Genomic DNA, 18,021 nt, shown 5'->3' with positions numbered 1-18,021 from the left:
TGGGCTCGGGTCCTACCAGCTAAACCGATAATAAGGCCTAGACCTTGAGTCAATCTTTCTTGCATTAGAGTGGTTACTGTAATGTACAATTCAAGGCCATCTTCAGCAAATAAGAAATGAATAGAGTGGACCCTCTGCATGCACTTATTTACTTGGCCTCACATGCTAGTTAAAAAAAAAAAAAAAACTAACATTGTTGAAAACAGATGTAGAAATGTCATCACTTATATCAGATATAATCCAAATATAGAACGTAAGACAAGGCAATGATCAGACCCATCAGCCATCTGTACGCATTCATTGACTTGTAAAGGTAAACAATGATCCAACAAATATTGATTAAAAAAAAAAAATGGACTTTTATTTAATTAAAAAAAAAAAAAAAAATTTTTGCCAGTTCTACCCCTCATGTAAACAGAGGAGGGGAACCAGCACTAATGTAAATGTATGAAATGATCGCAAAAGCTATTGTTTCCTTCAGACCCTTCCCCATAATTATACGTGAAAATAAAATTAAACGAGTTCCGATCAACGTGGAATGATGTCAATGAGCACTTGTTACGGCAAATTTATAATTACCCATGTAAAGGGCCCCAATATTGAGAGAGCGTATTCTCACATTTCTATGCCTTTGGACCAAGACAAATTGTAAAAAATTCAAAAAAAGTACACTTTTTAAAAAAATACATTTTAATGCAACAAAATGAAACTAACACAATACAATAAATAAGGGACTAATTAGTTTTTTTTTAGGGAAAAAAAAAATTGACATGAAGAATCCCATAGAAATAAATTTAACGCATTGACGGATCTCTTTCTTTATATTATTTGACAAAATACGTGTAAAGAAATGAATGAAATAAAAACTTTTGAGGAGATTGTCTGCAGACGTTACCGAAACCAGAAATCAAAGTCTAATCTAATTTATGAACATGTGGAAAATCCCAAAACAGCCACTGCCTACAGGAATTAATAGAAGCAATGGGATTTAACGTGTAGAGTCTTACGTAAACACAAAAAAAAAACTGAAAAAAACAACCAAATTGTCAGCTGCTTACTGACGCTACTTATTATATTTTAGTAGAATAGGAGGACAATAGGGTGTCCACTGCAAACAGCCGATCTTATCTAAGGAATGCCATGGGATAATAGGCCTTCGGTAAGTAAACATTGCACAGGGAGTCATCGACTCTGTAGGACTTGTCAGGATTGTGTCCACTAGTGTAAAATAAAGAGGTTAAGAGGAAAAAATTTCACTATCTCGTTAGTTCCTTGGCTCCACGAGAAGACATTTTCTTGGATTCACAACATCTGTGGCCTCATGCATACACTTGAGTTGAGCCAAGCTCTTTGAAGCGAGGATCATTGCATTAAATTGATGTTATTTGGTACAGAGCCCCCCCCCCCCCCCCTTTTCCCAATTGCACTAATTTGAGGCACTGGACCATGAGCTTCATTTATCATGTGAAAGATGCGTACACAATTACACAACGTTGTGTACAAAGATAGTTCTGTTTTCCGTGGCGTTGATGTAGACAGTTGACAAAACAGGCGGCATTGGTGGCATCAACGTTACGGCTGCCGCGTTAGAATGTGGAAGGGGAGAGTCAATACATTGCAATTTTTATGTTGTCGTCTTGTGGCGACTGTGGAAGAGGTTGAAATCTCGTCTATGCTTGTAAATGCAAACCATAAGATGGGGGGGGGGGGTACGTACTATGAAATCATCTATGGATTCCCAAGCTTCTATACCCAAAAATCCGCTATTAACGTCTATGATTGCCCCCTCATTGTAGGTGTCAGCACTCTCTTATATTTATTGCTTGTACTCTCATAAAATCCCATTCATGTTCTGCTTTTCAGCAACAAAGAGGTTAATGATGAGCGGCTGCAGCTCTGCCTCTGCTTCCCAGCTCTGTAATCCAGAGCCAGCTGCCCCTCTCCTTTTACTATCACTGCACTGGAAATGGGTGGTTCTAGAAAGGGGGAAGGGAAGGCAGCTTAACCCCTTGTGCCTCAGACAGGACCGGCGAGCGCTGCTCATGCATTGTGCTGCTGTGACCTATCACTGATCATCCAATGAAGTTGACTTATATAAACTTTGATTATTTTGCAAAATAAAAAATAAATAAAATATTTTTGTTTTGTATAAACAATGCATCCATGCTAACTTACAGCTCTGATTGCTTTTATACTTTTTTGCTTTACATAGCTGGAATCACATCGTATTAGGCTAACTGCACTGTTTGGGGGCCAATTCTTATTTTCTTTAGGTCAGTTTTTTGGAGGACACATTTTTTTTTGCGCCATGTTTATTATATCAGTGCCACAATTAAGGTTCTTTTCCGACACTCACAACTTTTATTTTTTTGTCGCTCAATTTGGCTGCAGAACATACAGGGCAGGCGCATGCACTGGGTATACCTGGCAATTGCCGGGGGCCCAGAGCTGATAGGGGGCCTCACATAGCTGAATCTCAGTCCCCAACAGCCTGGCAGTGCCTGGTGAGGGGTGAGGGGGCACTATATGATAGAACCACAACGGGGCTGTATATAGTTAAACTATGAGGGGGCTGTATATAAAACACCCATGACAGGGCTGTTTGGGAATGATAAACTAGGGAATATTTTAGTTGGTTTCTGAATATTTAATGCTGCCACGTGAGTTTAATGCAAAGGGGCCCACTGAGGCTCTGTTGCCCAGGGGCCTACGGAAACCTGGAGCCGGCCCTGAGAACATACAACACATGGCTACATGAAATGCAATACCTACTTGATGGACTGTACGACAGGTCTATTAAAAAGTAGAGCGTGTCCTAGTCAGAAGTGTTTATCTCTGATTATCACGGATCATCCATAGACTATCCTTCATGAGGATTGGAGAAAAACGTATGCCAGACTGAAGCACATCGGCCATTTTTTTATGGCCGATTTTTGCAAGGCTCACATGCAGGTAGTCTAAGTGTGCGTTCACATTTTGCAACTTTTGATCTTACAAGCACAACAAAAGAAATTATGATGTCTGGCTTCATGGTGAACATGATGTTCGCACACAAGAGGCCTAACAGCGATCTGTATACATCACTACAGAATACTGGGTACAATATAAATAACAGAAAGTAAGTGAAAGTGACATGAGTCTGGTGTAAATGGACATCACCTTAACTAGAATCAGTTAGATGGTAGGAGTCATCTGCCTGTCAGGAGGCAGACTGCTTGTAATGGACAACCCTTTTTAAAAGATTATACATATATATATATATATATATATATATATATATATATGCAGTTCTTCATTCATACACATACATTTATACACTCACATATATACACACATATATATCATATACACATCACAAATATACACACACAGCATATATATATATATATATATATATATATATATATGTATATATATATATATATATATATATATATATAAAACATATATGTTATATACATATTATGGTGTACAATGTGCAATATAATATGTAAATAATGGTGCGCATCCTCCATTCTTTAGTGTCAGGTCGGATGGCGGGCCCCTTGACACTACGGGTCCCGAAGCGGCTGCTATGGCTGCTACCACTGTATTTACACCCCTGGCTGCCACACAAAGTGCTGGTATATATCCCCACAGACTTTCTGGGCTCATTGTTGCCAAAGCGGGACACTTTAACGTGATTTTTTTGGGCCACTTTTACACATTCTGCTCTGCAAAGGCCTCAAAAATATGAATGCTAAACCGGTGAGGGAATATAATAGAGTTTTATCATACATGTTACAATATATTTTCTCTTTTTTGAGACAGAGTGATTGGTGAGAAAACATGGAAAACCCAAAGAAGCCTGATACCGGCAACAGAACCCGGCGAACCAAAAAAAGAAGGGCCCTGGAACCTCCTGAAGATACAATATGGCTTGCACGATAAGGTAACTATACATGACATGTGGTCATGTACATAAAAAATTAATAATACAGACAAGCGACGGTGGTTATTATTCGGTAATTATTCGGTGGTTAATTAGCCTTCTTTCCTCACAATAACATTTCAGAACATTTTTTTAAAGTCACAAAAAAACGCCAAAACTCCAGTGTTGCTTAGTTTTTTTAATGGATATTTTAATTCATATTGGCTATAATAGGGCCACTAGGATTGTCCCTAAAAGCGGAACTTCACTTTTAACAATATTTTAGAATCAAAAGTGCAGATTATAAGTAAACTTTATAAGTAAAGAAGCTTCTCTGTGCCTTGTTTCTGCTCCTTTCTCCTGTAGTGAGCAGTGTATCTGAAAGCCTGCTGACAAATAATGATCAACTATTTCCATTCCTAGAGAATATCTCCCTTTATGATTCAGCTCTGTAAGGATATTAGATTATCCACGGACTGTCTGTAAGGTGTTAAAGGGGTTGGCCACTTAATAGAAAATAATTGATATTGTTTGTATAGTGAAAACTTGTACAATTTTCCAATATATTTTCTGTATCTATTCCTCACGGTTTTCTAGATCTCTTCTAAAGAAAGATTCTATGTTTACTTCCAGTGGAGATAAATCTATCCATGGACATGCAGGTGCATCAGCTCTTATTATCACATGGATTTGATTACTCTCTGTGATAATATCGGCTCACACATCTGTGAGTCCATTACATCACCATGGACATCTCTATCCACTGGAAGCAAACATAGAATCTTTCTATAGCAGTACAACAAGCAGATCTAGAAAACCGTGAAGAATTAATACAGAGGGGCAGCGTTTGATAGCCCCGCCGCTGCATTTCCGCAGCGGCATACATCAAGAGGAGGAAGCCTCTTGATGTATTGGGGAAGCTGGCAGCGCAGCGTTTATTCTACGCCATATGAAAAGTCGCCGGCAGCAGCAGCGAGTGCACCAGCGCGGGGACTGTAACGCCATTCGGCCGGCTGTGCCCCCCCCATCACGCCCCACTGGCGTGAAGGTGGCGGATTGGGGCAAATAATCACAAGTTCTGGCAATAAGCTAGCATTTTGCGCAGAGGTCCTGATAAATATGACAGTGTATTGCAAAATTGTATAACTTTTCATTACACAAGTGGCCAACCGCTTTAACAGGCAGTCCTTGCATAGTCTAATATCCTCACAGAGCTGTATCATAAAGGTAAATATTCTCTAAGAGTTGATCATTATTTGTCAGAAGGCTTTCAGATACACTACTCACTACAGGTGAAAGAAGCAGAAACAAGGCACAGAGAAGCTTCTTTACTTAATGAGGTATATAACAAGCTTTACTATTATCACCTGCTCTATTAATTTTTAAAATAAGTAAAAAAAATGCTTCAAAGGTTTAGTTACTTCAGGATATTAGGCTTGTTAGTTTTTTCCTGCGGCTAGATATCAGAGTGCCTGTACAGTGTGTGGACCAAAACAAATTCCATGTCTCCCTGTGTGTGCTGTTTGAAATAATAAAAAAGTGCAAGATTCTGACTGGCAATTAACATATGGTACATGTAGCAGGGCTTCAAAAAATGGGCAAAATGCAATTTCGAGGAAATTTTTTTGGTTTATAAAATTGACGCGAAAACATGATCTCACGGTGTGAACAATGAGCACATAATCCAAGCTATTTTGTGTTGAATCTAAATGCGAAATATTCCCCATCCATTCGCCGTCCTCATCTCATGAGGCCGTGATTAATTATACCCTCCGCAGAAACAGGTGGGTAATCAGCAGCGTCGCCATCCTCGCGTGTACACCTGTGCTGTGCCTGCTTCTCCTAATACTCGCAGACGGGCTCCGTAATGACAAGATTTATTCCTGGAAGTTTTCTCCCTGACATACGATAGCGCTGCGACTTTTTGTTACCACCTGCACAGTGTCCTCTGATAGTTGGAAATGAAAAAGAGCCACAACATGGAGCCCCCCTAGAGGTGTAACATGAAGCTCCTGGGTCCCAATACAAAATCTGTAACAGAGCCCCTGACCTATCCAGGAATACAGGTGTCATCTCTTAGGTTTTTGGTTCACTAAGCTGGACCATTGCAAAAGTTGAATTCTTTAAATTTATGTTCTGGATCAAACGTATTTAGAGGCATAGTTTCAGACCACCAGAGCCGGTCTGCAAATCACGGACCATGTAGTGGCCTTTTACATGGACTGAGCATGGTTGTCTAAAACAACACTAATATGCAATGTCAGCACAGGGCCTAACACTTTGGTGCAGATTTATTATGCCTTCTCTGCCAGTTTTTTGTCGTTAACACGCTGGCCCACTGTAGACCATAACAAAAATCTCCTCCAGGTAAGATCCAGACTTATCTGTTCCGAACTGGCAGAGACTGCAGCCAAATCTACTATGAGGCCGTAGCCTCTTTTATAGAATTGAATGAAACAGCAGGACCAATTCATACCATTAGTGAGAATGGGACCACCATTCTTGTGATTGGTGGGGGTCTTAGGAGTCAGACCTCTACCCATCAGATTGTTATCCAATATTCTGTAATAATAATTCTTGGTGCAACCCTTGAAACGAAATCTGCAACTGATATATTAAAGGGGTTGTCCCATCTAAGCAGGTTTTGCCCTAACGACAGGATAGTGACTAACTTGCTGATCGGTAGGAACTCAGTGATGGGACCCCCACAGATCACGAGAACAGGGGGTCCGATGTACCCTCGTTGCACCCAAAGATGACTGGGGCAGACGATTGCACATGCCGTAGGGAAACCCTGTGAAACTGCCTCCCGTTGAAATATAATCCTAATTTCTTGCATATTTTATAGTGTACATATGTTTCACGTTCTCTTATGTACGTCTGCCGCCAGCCACTGTGTATCTCCATCACTTTTTGCTAAAATTTGCATGACAACAATGAAAGCCAGCCACATAGCACAGGCCAAAGCAGCCCCTGTTCCAAATTTTAAAAGTTTTGTCCAAGTTCCTTCACCAACCGGGCATCTGACAGCGACTTGGCACGCCGCTCGCAGAGTTTAGTCGTAGCAGCGGCGGCCATCCATGTTACTGTACACAAGTCTGGGAGGCCAACTGAGGTTAAGCAGCTATTAAATAAAAAGCTTTAGGCGCCCGTAGCGGCGTTTCAGCACTCTGTCAGCTCAGGCCTGTCCACTGCTAGACGTCAGACTGGTACCTACAGATGGCGACTATTTCCAGTCAGAATATTCCATGTGCTCTGTATATAAAGAATTATTCTGTCAATCCGGCCCTCACAAGACTCATGTCAGCAGTTCTTGCTTCAATGATGGAATGAATAGGTTTTAAAGGATGTGTACCATCAGATTCACCGATAGTAGACTAGTCCTATTCCCATGCTCGTTCCGTCATCATCTGCCAGGAACAGTTTTTATAATAACCTAGTTCGCAGCGATTTGGATGAAAAATAGGCTGAAGGGGGTGGGGGTGGTGGGGTTTTGAATAAATTATAAGCCGGTGGAGTCGAGAGAGGTTCAGGTGACGTAAGCCTTAGGGTGAAGACACACGTGGCGTTTTTGGGCCGTTTTTAGTTAGTGCGTTTTCAGATTGCAAAAAACGCATGAGTTTTTTTTAAAATGCATGCATTTTTGACAGGTTTGACCAATTATCTTAATTCAAACTGGTGAAAAACGCATGCGTTTTTTACGATTTGAAGATGCACTAACTAAAAACGGCCCAAAAACGGCCTAAAAACGCCACGTGTGTCTTCACCCTTAGCGTCTCAGGGTAATTTGCATTCAGGCAGTCCCTGGGTTACGTACAAGATAGGTTCTATAGGTTTGTTCTTAAGTTGAATTTGTATGTAAGTCGGAACTGTTTTATCATTGTAACCCCAGTGAAAATTTTTTTTGGTCTCTGTGACAATTGGATTTTAAAAATGTTGGATTGTCATTAGAACCAGGATGAATAATAAAGCTTCATTACAGACACCTGTGATACCTGTAATAGCTGTTTCTTGTAGCCTAAGGCTAAAGTACAATAATTACCAACATACAGAGGTCCGTTTGTAACTAGGGGTCGTCTGTAAGTCAGGTGGACCGCCTGTATTTGTAAACTCTATTTTTCATCCAAATTGCGGTGTTCTAGGTTATTATAAAAGCTGTTCCTGGCAGATGATGTGAGTAGGACTAGTCTACCATCCAGGAAGCTGATGTTAGATGTCTTTTAAAGCCTGGTTGAGGTTTGGAGTTTGGGATATATTCCCCTTCTCCAACAATCTGGGATTTTGCCGCTCTATTTCCAAAGTAAAATATGGGATACGGTAACTTTCTTTAGCACGAGAACCCCTTAGTAGTATTGAGCGGGATCGTCGCTGATGTTACTATGATGTCACCGCATCGATTTAACCACAGTCAGACACTGGCTCTGGAGAGTGGGTGGGGAGTGGGAAGGGAAGAAGGCGAGCAGGGGCATGAACGGGCGAAAATCTAGAAAAAAACTCCACCAGTTCAGACCTGGTCTACTGGCCGGACCGGGCGGAGTTTGTGGCCGTATCCACGAAGAGGCCGGCACCTCTAGGTGAATACGGGCATCGGACTGCCAGCAGGGAAACTTTGAAACATTTTTCAAATGCCTGCATTTAGAAAAATCATGGCATGCACTATTTTTTCCTTTCCCACGGACCATGTACTTCCATAGAGGTAAGGGTGATGCCACACATGGCGTTTTGAACCCATTTTTGGTCTGTTTTTAAGCAGTCCGTTAAAAAATGTATTTGTTTTTGACCAGTTTTAATTAAGATAATTGGTAAAACTTGTCAAAAACGGATGTGTTTTTAAAAAACACATGCGTTTTTTAACGGACTCCTTAAAAACAGACCAAAAATGGGTTCAAAACGCCATGTGTGGCATCACCCTAAATGGGTCCATCATCTGTGTGCAGTCCGTTTCTTTCTCGGACAAAGCTGGGAAAGGTTTTGTTTTGCCATCTATTTTTTTCCAACAATCCATTCTTTTTTATTTGTGGACCTGAAAGAAAGAATCCATGATGTCGGGAGGTGAAAAAATAAAAATATAAAAAAAAGTATTTATTACGGGTTTTAAAAGTGCTCTTAAAACGTTAAACTGGAAACCAGATCCTGGATATTAGATATTCTGGATTATCAAATGTCATATTAAAGGAATTTCATAGAAGAAAAGTTATTGAAGCTTGAGTTATTGCAGTTGTCCATAGCAACCAATTAAGGGCTGTCTTAATTTCCTACTTTGTCCCACTAGTCTGGTTGCTATGCTATCTGGTTGCTATGGGCTTCATGTTATGAGCTTTCCCTAGGACTCATGTGAGTGTGTGAGAGGGGCAAGTATGAGCTTTCCCTAGGACACGTGTGTGTTAGAGGGATAACCATAGTCTTTCCCTAGGACTTGTGTGTCTGTGTGTAGGCAGGGCGCACTCTGGAGCCATGTGTGAGCAGCAGGGAGGAGGCGGGGGAGAGGAGAAGCTGCCATTGGTAGCGCAGCCCTAGGATTTCCCACGCCTCTGCACTTGCACTACACGTTTCCCAGCTGCAGTGGCAGCCTTCCGCCTGTAGGGGCACTCCTGCAGAGGTTGACATCGGTGTCAGCAGGGCGCATGCGCAGTGCTTTGCTTTCGTGCTCGTCGTGATCCGGCCCCCTCTGCCAGTCCGGGCAGCCCCGGCGACATGAGGCGGCTCCAGAGCGAGTAATGCGGGCAGCGGGCGGCGGGGAGGCCGGGCCTCGGCAGCGCACACCAGTAACCGCTGCTTGTTGTCCTGTAGATGGTGTCCGGGGATCTGGCCGTGACAGACGAGGAGCTGACGACTAGTATGAAGGAGATGATCGGAGGCTGCTGCGTGTGCTCGGACGAGAGGGGCTGGGCCGAGAACCCGCTGGTCTACTGCGACGGGCACGGCTGTAATGTGGCGGTGCACCAAGGTAATGACCCGGAGCTGTCACCCGAGGAGGAGGGAGCACACAGCACACAGGTCACATCCCAACAGCCACACCCACATGTCACATCCCAACAGCCACACCCACATGTCACATCCCACATGTCACATCCCACATGTCACATCCCACATGTCACATCCCACCAGTGCCACGTCTGAGCTGCCACACGTCACATCCCACCAGTGCCACCTTAATCCCATCAGTGCTACCTACTTCCCACCAGTACTACCAGTGCCACCAGTACTACCCACATCCCACATGTCACATCCCAACAGTGCTACCAGTGCCACGGACATCCCACATCACATGCCAACAGTACTACCAGTACTACCCACATGCCAACAGTGCTACCAGTACTACCCACATGCCAACAGTATTACCAGTGCCAGGGACATCCCACATGTCACATCACAACAGTGCTACCAGTGCCACCCACATCCCACCAGTACCACCCACATCCCACGTCACATCCCAACAGTATTAGCAGTGCCACCCACATCCCAACAGTGCTACCAGTGCCCAGTGCTAGGGACATCCTACATGTCACATCCCACCAGTGCTACCAGTGCCGGGGTCATCCCACATGTCGCATCCCAACAGTACTACCAGTACTACCCACATGCCAACCGTACTACCAGTGCCACCAGTGTCAGGGACATCCCACATGTCGCATCCCAACAGTGCTACCAGAGCCACCATTACTACCCACATGTCACATCCCAACAGTACTACCAGTACTACCCACATGCCAACCACATACCACCAGTACTACAAGTGCCACCAGTACTAGCCACAGCCCACATGTCACATCCTAACAGTACTAGCAGTGCCACCCACATCCCAGCCATGCTACCAGTGCCAGGGACATCCCACATGTCACATCAGTGCTGCCAGGGACAACCCACCAGTGCTGCCAGTGCCACCCACATCCCACCAGTACTACCCACATCCCAACAGTCCTACTAATGCCACCCACATGCCATCAGTGCCAGCCACTTGTCACCCAGTGCTACCAGTGCCAGCCACATGTCACCCAGTGCTACCAGTGCCAGCCACATGCCACCCAGTGCTACCAGTGCCAGCCACATGCCACCCAGTGTTTTCAGTGCCAGTCCTCCAAGTACCAGCCGCATGCCAATAGTTCCAACCGCATGCCTCCTTTGGGATTTCTACTATTGCGAGCCAGATGTTGCCAGCACCAGCCCTACTAATGCAAGTGCCACCAGCCTCATACCACAAGTGTCACCAATGCCGGTTATATGCCACCAATGCCAGTCACAAACTACTCAGTACTACCAGTGCCAACCACATGCCACCAGTGTTTCCAATGCCAGTCTTTCAAGTTCTAGCCACATATCTCCAGTGGCAGCCCTACCAATGCTAATCATACACCAATCCAAACTACCTGTTAGAGCCACATACCACCAGTGCTACAAGTGTCACCAGTCACCACATGCCACCCAGTAATACCAGTGCCAACCCCATACCTCTAGTGTTTCCAGTGGCAGTTCTGCAAGTACCAGCTACATGCCACCAGTTACAGCCGCATGCCCCCAGTGCCCTTACATACAATGCCAGCCCTACCAGTGCCAGTCTACCACCCACATACAAGTTCCACCAGTGCCAGTCACATACCACCAGTGCCATCCACATACTACCATTACTAACAGTTCTATGGGTGCCAGCCACCTACTGCCATTGTCCTCACTTACCAGCCCTACCAGTGTTAACCACATACGTCCTGTGCCATCCACATACCTCGTACAAGGATCCGCTGCTCACTCTTAAAGGTTACCCCAACAGATGCCACTTTCCCATCACCCCTCGCACTACACATCAGTGCCAGCTGTATGCTACAGCCCGGTACATATGTGTTCACTGTTTAAAGTAATTGGGAGAGGTTGGTACATTTCTATTGTAGTGTGCACCTAGGGCAGAGAGCTGGCATTGCTTGTGTGTTCTGGTTTTCATGCCTGCCTGTGGTTTGTATATGATTTGTTGCTGGTAATCATTGTTGTCACGGCCAATAGAGATGCTTTTCTTCACTGAAGGACCTGGCTTCTTTTGTTCAAAAACAGCGCCACACTTGTCTACAGGTAATCACTGGAACTGCAGTTTGGCTTTACTAATGTGAATGTGGCTTTACCACCTATACATGAGTGTGGCACTGGACAACCCCTTGAACTTGTCACAAAGGTTGGGAGGTCACGTCATGCATCTATCCTTCACTATTGTTGTGTTTCTTAAAGGGATTGTCCTAAGTTTTAATGATGTTCCTTATTAACAGGCCTGGTATTAGGAGTTAGTGTAAGCTTGGCTGAGTGTGCATGTGTGGAGGGTCGGGAGGAACGTTGGCTGAACCCTTTAAGGCTTGGTTGATTCCTGTGGTGGAGTCTTTGGCTAAAGTAGTGTCACATATAGCAGAGAAAGTAACGTGAGTTGTATCCATGATAAGTGTGGGATGTCTGCTAGAGGGTTTTGGTGTCTGGCGCTGATGGATCCGTCAATTTTTGGTTTACAATGGAACCGCAGAAACTGTGCCAACCCCTTTTTGTAGGTTCTAGGTGGTATCACAGCGCAGTTCTTTGTAGTGGAGCTGAGCTGCAATACCAGATCCTACCATCAGACAGGTGTGGTGCTGTTTTTGAAAGAAAGCGGCTGTCTTTTTCTAATTATGGGTAACCCCTTTAATCTGGCTGCAAATTTAGCCTTAAAGGGGTTGTAAGATGTTTTATATCCGGTGGATAGAGGATAATAATATGACTGGAAGCAGTCAGACTGCTTATCACAAGAACGGACCCCAAGAGATCAGACATGCCCTATATAACAGATCCTTATAGGATATGTGTGATTTGGGAAACTCCTTTTAAGCCTTAAAAGGCAGTGTGCAGAGTTTTATTAATGGATATGAAGTAACAATTTGATTGGTGGGGGTCCTGGGACCCCCACTGATCATGCGAAAGATGATGGAGTGGTGAGACAAGGATGGATTTCCATGCTCCATTCAATACTATGAGAATGTTGGTTGTACCTGAGCGCTGTGCTCAGCAATTCTAGTATTGAATGGAACAGGGGGATGCATCCTTGTCCTGCTACCTTTCCTATGATCAGTGGGGGTCTCAGCAGTCAGACCCTTAGCGGTCAGGTCATGTGGATAGGGCATGAACAATACAACTTGTTATAACCCTTTTAAAGGGGTTCCCTATCCTTTGTCCGCTGGATAGGGTATGTCTGATCACTTGGGGGTCCGACCACTGACTCTTCCCCTGGGATCATAAAAACGAGGTTCCCTGGGTGCCCCGGGTAAATAGAGCTGCTGCTAGGACCCCCACTGATCATGGGAAAGGAGGTCCCGTTCTCAGTAATTGATGGAGTGTCCGGACACAGATGCATTTTGATGATGGCTCCGTTTCCATTTTTGGCAGTGCTGAAGTGGTTCTGTCGGGTCGTCCTATTGTAGTAAGAGAATCCCACCCAAATTCTTGTGAATGCTTGTGTTCCCAGGGATCAAGGACTTATCCCCTATCTGGTCTCTTGGATCTCCCACCATTGGAAGAATGGGGGGGACACAAGGTCAGGACTGGTGACTCAGTGGCTTTGATTATGGTGCCATGTTGTGCGCTGAGTGCCAGCTTTGTGCCTGATGCATAACTTGGGCACATCGGAATTCGTGTTGGACGGTTGAAGGCTAGAAGCCACTTGCTCGGCACAGCTCGGGCCTTGCTCGGCACAGCTCGGGCCTTGCTCGGCACAGCTCGGGCCTTGCTCGGCACAGCTCGGGCCTTGCTCGGCACAGCTCGGGCCTTGCTCGGCACAGCTCGGGCCTTGCTCGGCACAAAATGTTTCCAACACTGCCCAAGTACCATGTGCTGATTGTTAGTAGTTACCTCTGTCCTGTATACATAAGTATGAATCACATTATCATAGACGGAGCGCGGCTCTAAGGACGAGGGCTATGGAATAAATGAGGCCCAGAGGAGCGGCTCCTCCGCTGTATCTTCCTCGCCTTCTGCTTGTGGATGTTAGTGTCACTTTTTTCACTTGTTGCTCCCGTGAAACGGGTCATTTGCGCCCCTGTATTATAACACCCCATTCATTCTGTGCACATGGACAGCGAGATGTCTGCAACGATTCTACTGCATTGTGATAGGAATTAAGGCAAAACCTCAATCTGACATGTAGGGTTTTGGAAATAAGTCTGTTGTACAACTCTTAATTTGCTGTATTATAAAGACACTTTAAGGGAACCTTACATTTTGTACACAGGTCTCTGTTCTGCATGCAGCATATTATAGAGCAGGAGGAGCTGAGCAGATTGTACATACTGTCCTATCAGCAGGCAGCATGTTGTAGAGCAGGAGGAGCTGAGCAGATTGTACATAGTGTCCTATCTGCAGGCAGCATATTATAGAGCAGGAGGAGCTGAGCAGACTGTACATAGTGTCCTATCTGCAGGCAGCATATTATAGAGCAGTAGGAGCTGAGCAGATTGTACATAGTGTCCTATCTGCAGGCAGCATGTTATAGAGCAGGGGGAGCAAGTGACTTTTTCCAGTCACTTACCCCTTATTGTACATAGTGTCCTATCTGCAGGCAGCATGTTATAGAGCAGGATGAGCTGAGCAGATTGTACATGGTGTCCTATCTGCAGGCAGCATGTTATAGAACAGGAGGAGCTGAGCAGATTGTACCTAGTGTCCTATCTGCAGGCAGCATGTTATAGAGCAGGAGGAGCTGAGCAGATTGTACTTAGTGTCCTATCTGCAGGCAGCATCTTATCTGCTCAGCTCCTCCTGCCCTATAAGATGCTGCCTGCAGATGTAGTAGGATTTTGAGGGAAACATCGGGGGTTCTCTGGGCCTGTACATGTGGCTGCCAGGTCCTGGGCCGCGGTTACACATTGCGTTTTATTGCATCTTTTTGCGGTGTGCGGCCCGGCCATGCCGCTATTGCCGTCTATGGGGACGGACATGTGGCCATGTGAATAAGCCCTTAACTCATGAGTTGTTGCCACTATAACACGTGCGCTAGCATTGCGTTAATGTGTGCATTTTGTAAACGCAATGTTGACAACAATGTAATTAGGCAAATCTCCTTTTCAGCTGTATAAAAACGCACCCTTTAAATGCAAACAAAACGCAATTTGTGACCACAGTCTGAGGGTGGAGGCACACGTGGCGTTTTGAACCTGTTTTTAGGCTGTTTTTAAGCAGTCCGTTAAATAACGCATGTGTTTTTTTTTATGTTTTTGTCCATTTTCCAATTATCTTAATTAAGATAATTGGGAAAAAAACGTTCAAAAACGGATACATTTTCAAAAAACGCATGCATTTTTTAACGGACTGCTTCAAAGCGGCCCAAAGCGCCACGGACTGCTTCAAAGCGCCACGTGTGCCACTACCTTCACTGTCCAGCAGTCCCGTGCAATGACGATAGTAGTCACAGGAAGCAGGGGACGTCTCTTCTCACCTCTGTGTAGGAAGAAGTTAAAGGGTTAAAGGGAAATCGTGAAGGCACAGCAGTGTTAGGACGCCGGGGGTTCTGTTGGGCTACATTTGATTCCAGAACAAGCGCCGCACTAAACCATAAGTAAATCTTAAAGGGAGTTTTATGTTTTTTGATTGGGGTAAGTCCAAAAGTTTGTGCACCCTCTTCAAAGCACATTCACAGGTTTGTTCTGGTTCTGGGCGCTGTGTGTGTGGTCTGTGTTTTGTTGAATCGGGTTCCCGAGGCCGCGATTTATTGCTTTGATAAAGGGAGGATCTAATCACGAGCGCAGATGCGATTACACCTTGACGCTTCATTCGGGAACCAGCAACACGTGTTTACCGGCAGAACTTGTATTACCAGGCCCAGAACATCTGCGTTCAGGATTAGCGCCTCCCTCTCTGAACGCAAAGTGTAAACGCGGCCCAATGAAAGCAGATGAAAACACGTACATAGAGCCTTATTATAGTGGTCCTGCATTTGTCTATGTTGGGGGTGGTGCATACAGCCGGGTTACAGTGTGAACGCCGCCTTAGACTTGTGTAAGTGATTTGCAGGAAGCCGGTGGCCGGACTCAACCTCCCAGGGAAATACCTTTGTTCTTGTGTATTGTGCGGAGCCGGAGGAAGGGTTAAAGGGATTCCTTAGCTGGCGGCTCCCAGCAGACGCCCTCCCCCACCCCCCTATTACCTGCCTGCACCAGTCAGAGATTACACTGCCTTCTGGCACCCAGACAGCTGCTTTGTTGTGCTATGTGCTGGGCCTAAGGAAGAGGAATGACAGGGAGGTGCGAGGTCTCCGGACTCCTCCTTTCCTTACACCCAGTCCTGTGCTTGTCCTTACTAGTGGGGGAAGCTCTGGATCCAGCTGCTGGGGTCTCTGCTCACCCAATCCCTTAAATCCAAGGTGCAGTGTCACCTCTAGGCACTACATGAGTGGGGCAGGTAGGTCTCACCCCCATGCAGTAGGGTCAGGACAGAGGGGTAACATAAAAAAAACCCCCATTCACTAACTTTGCGTCTTCTTCCGCAGCTTGTTACGGCATAGTGCAAGTACCGACCGGGCCATGGTTCTGTAGGAAATGCGAATCCCAGGAACGAGCGGCCAGAGTGGTGAGTGAGCCTACGTCCGTGTTCACACTGGTCAGATCAGATGTACACGTCCCACATGTTAATAACGTGATGGCTTTTGTGTGATCATGCCCCCCCTTCCCCAGGCACATGTCTAGTCCAGGGATCAGTAATGGATGTAACTGGAGCCGCTGATCCCGGCTGGAGCCGGTGTCTGGAGGTCAGCACAATGTATACAGAGTCACTTATAGGGTTGCAGATTTGCTGCAGTGTCTCAGGACAGAAACTTTCTGCTTTACCACCCACTGCATTCTTGGCTGTGTTCACACATGACTGCCCGGACAGCTGATTAAAGGTCCAGTTTGCCTCCTAGAAACATAAAAACAGTAATATACCTCTTTTTAGGAATATGCAAATCAGTCAGGTCAGGGCCACAAGTGCCTTGTCTTCCCTCTATGGTTGTGTTCACACGTTCAGTTTTTCAGATGCAGTTTTGGAAGCCAAAAGCAGACGTGGATCTTAATGGTTGAAAACATATAATTGGGAGACGCTGTTCCCCCTCTTTGTTTTCATTCCACTCCGGGTTTGAAGATCGAAAACTGCATCTGAAAAGCTGAAAGTGTGAAAGCACCCTAAGGCCATGTTCAGACTGTGTTGTGTTTTTTGCTGCGTTTTTAACGCATTCCAAAGGCTTAAACCATGATCACATGCTGAGGTTACATTGCATTTTAGCAGATGCAGTGGAAGCGCAATGTAACCTTGGCATGTGCTCAAGGGCGAAATATTAGGAATGCGTGAAAAACGCATCGCACCGTGTGTACGCGGCCTAACTCCGCTTCTTTAGCAGTGATAACGGTTTTCAGCTTTTCGATGTGGTGCAAATCAGGCCCCGCCCCCAGCGCACTTGCTGCATGATTTGCATATCCGTTAAAGGACATCTACCACCAGGATTAAAGATTGTAAACGAAGCACACTTATGTGATGGTAAGTGCCCATTTGGATGCGTTCACACCTGGTGTTTTGGTCGCAACAAAACTCTGTGTAAACATCTTCACAGTTGAAAACGTTTTGACGCAACCAAAACGCCACGTGTGAACGCACACTTTGTCAGGATCCGCTCTCCTTTTAGCTTCTTGTGTACTGGTTTTTACGAAAAAAGGCTTTAAGGGAACCTGTCGTCAGAAATTGGCCTAATTATCCACTACCAGTATGTTGTCAAGCAGGTGAACAGCTTCTAGATCATGTTTCTTTCATGACCCAGGTTGGTGGCATCATCCAAAAGAAAAAAATCTACTTTGAAGTGAGGTGTAAGTTGGATGTATAAAGTCAGGGAGGCGGAGAGTTTAACACTGAAGTCAAGCTCTCCCTGCCTCTGAACAGCTCCTCCCATGTGATGGACATCATGCACTGGACTTCGGGAAATCTGATCAATGATGTCCCTGGATGGAGGATTACATCAATTAAAAAGGGGGTGTTTTAAGGCAGGGAAAGCTTGACTTCAGCGTTAAACTCTCCACCTCCTTGACTTCATAAAATCAATTCACATCTCACTTCAAAGTTGATTTTCTGGATGATGCCACCACTCCCGGCCA

At 45.1% G+C, this 18,021-nt stretch overlaps 1 protein-coding gene across 4 annotated transcripts in view; it reads left to right on the top strand.

Moving 5' to 3' along the window:
* Nucleotides 1–3,906: 3,906 nt before the first annotated feature.
* Nucleotides 3,907–18,021, top strand: part of MLLT10 (MLLT10 histone lysine methyltransferase DOT1L cofactor) — a 122,101-nt gene continuing 107,986 nt past the window's right edge. For 3 of the 4 annotated variants that reach the window (XM_072154191.1, XM_072154189.1, XM_072154188.1), the window contains exons 1-3: nucleotides 3,907–3,931; nucleotides 9,701–9,857; nucleotides 16,392–16,471. In XM_072154191.1, coding sequence (XP_072010292.1) covers nucleotides 9,701–9,857; nucleotides 16,392–16,471 — 237 coding nt within the window. In that variant the 5' untranslated portion in view covers nucleotides 3,907–3,931. Of the gene's footprint in view, nucleotides 3,932–9,473; nucleotides 9,625–9,700; nucleotides 9,858–16,391; nucleotides 16,472–18,021 lie in introns of those variants that run through there. The other variant, XM_072154190.1, reaches the window with a different exon arrangement.

Source organism: Engystomops pustulosus, chromosome 5, assembly GCF_040894005.1.
Source record: "Engystomops pustulosus chromosome 5, aEngPut4.maternal, whole genome shotgun sequence".
NCBI lineage: Eukaryota > Metazoa > Chordata > Amphibia > Anura > Leptodactylidae > Engystomops > Engystomops pustulosus.
Note: the sequence above shows the minus strand (reverse complement) of the source record. Positions and strands in the feature narration are given on the sequence as shown.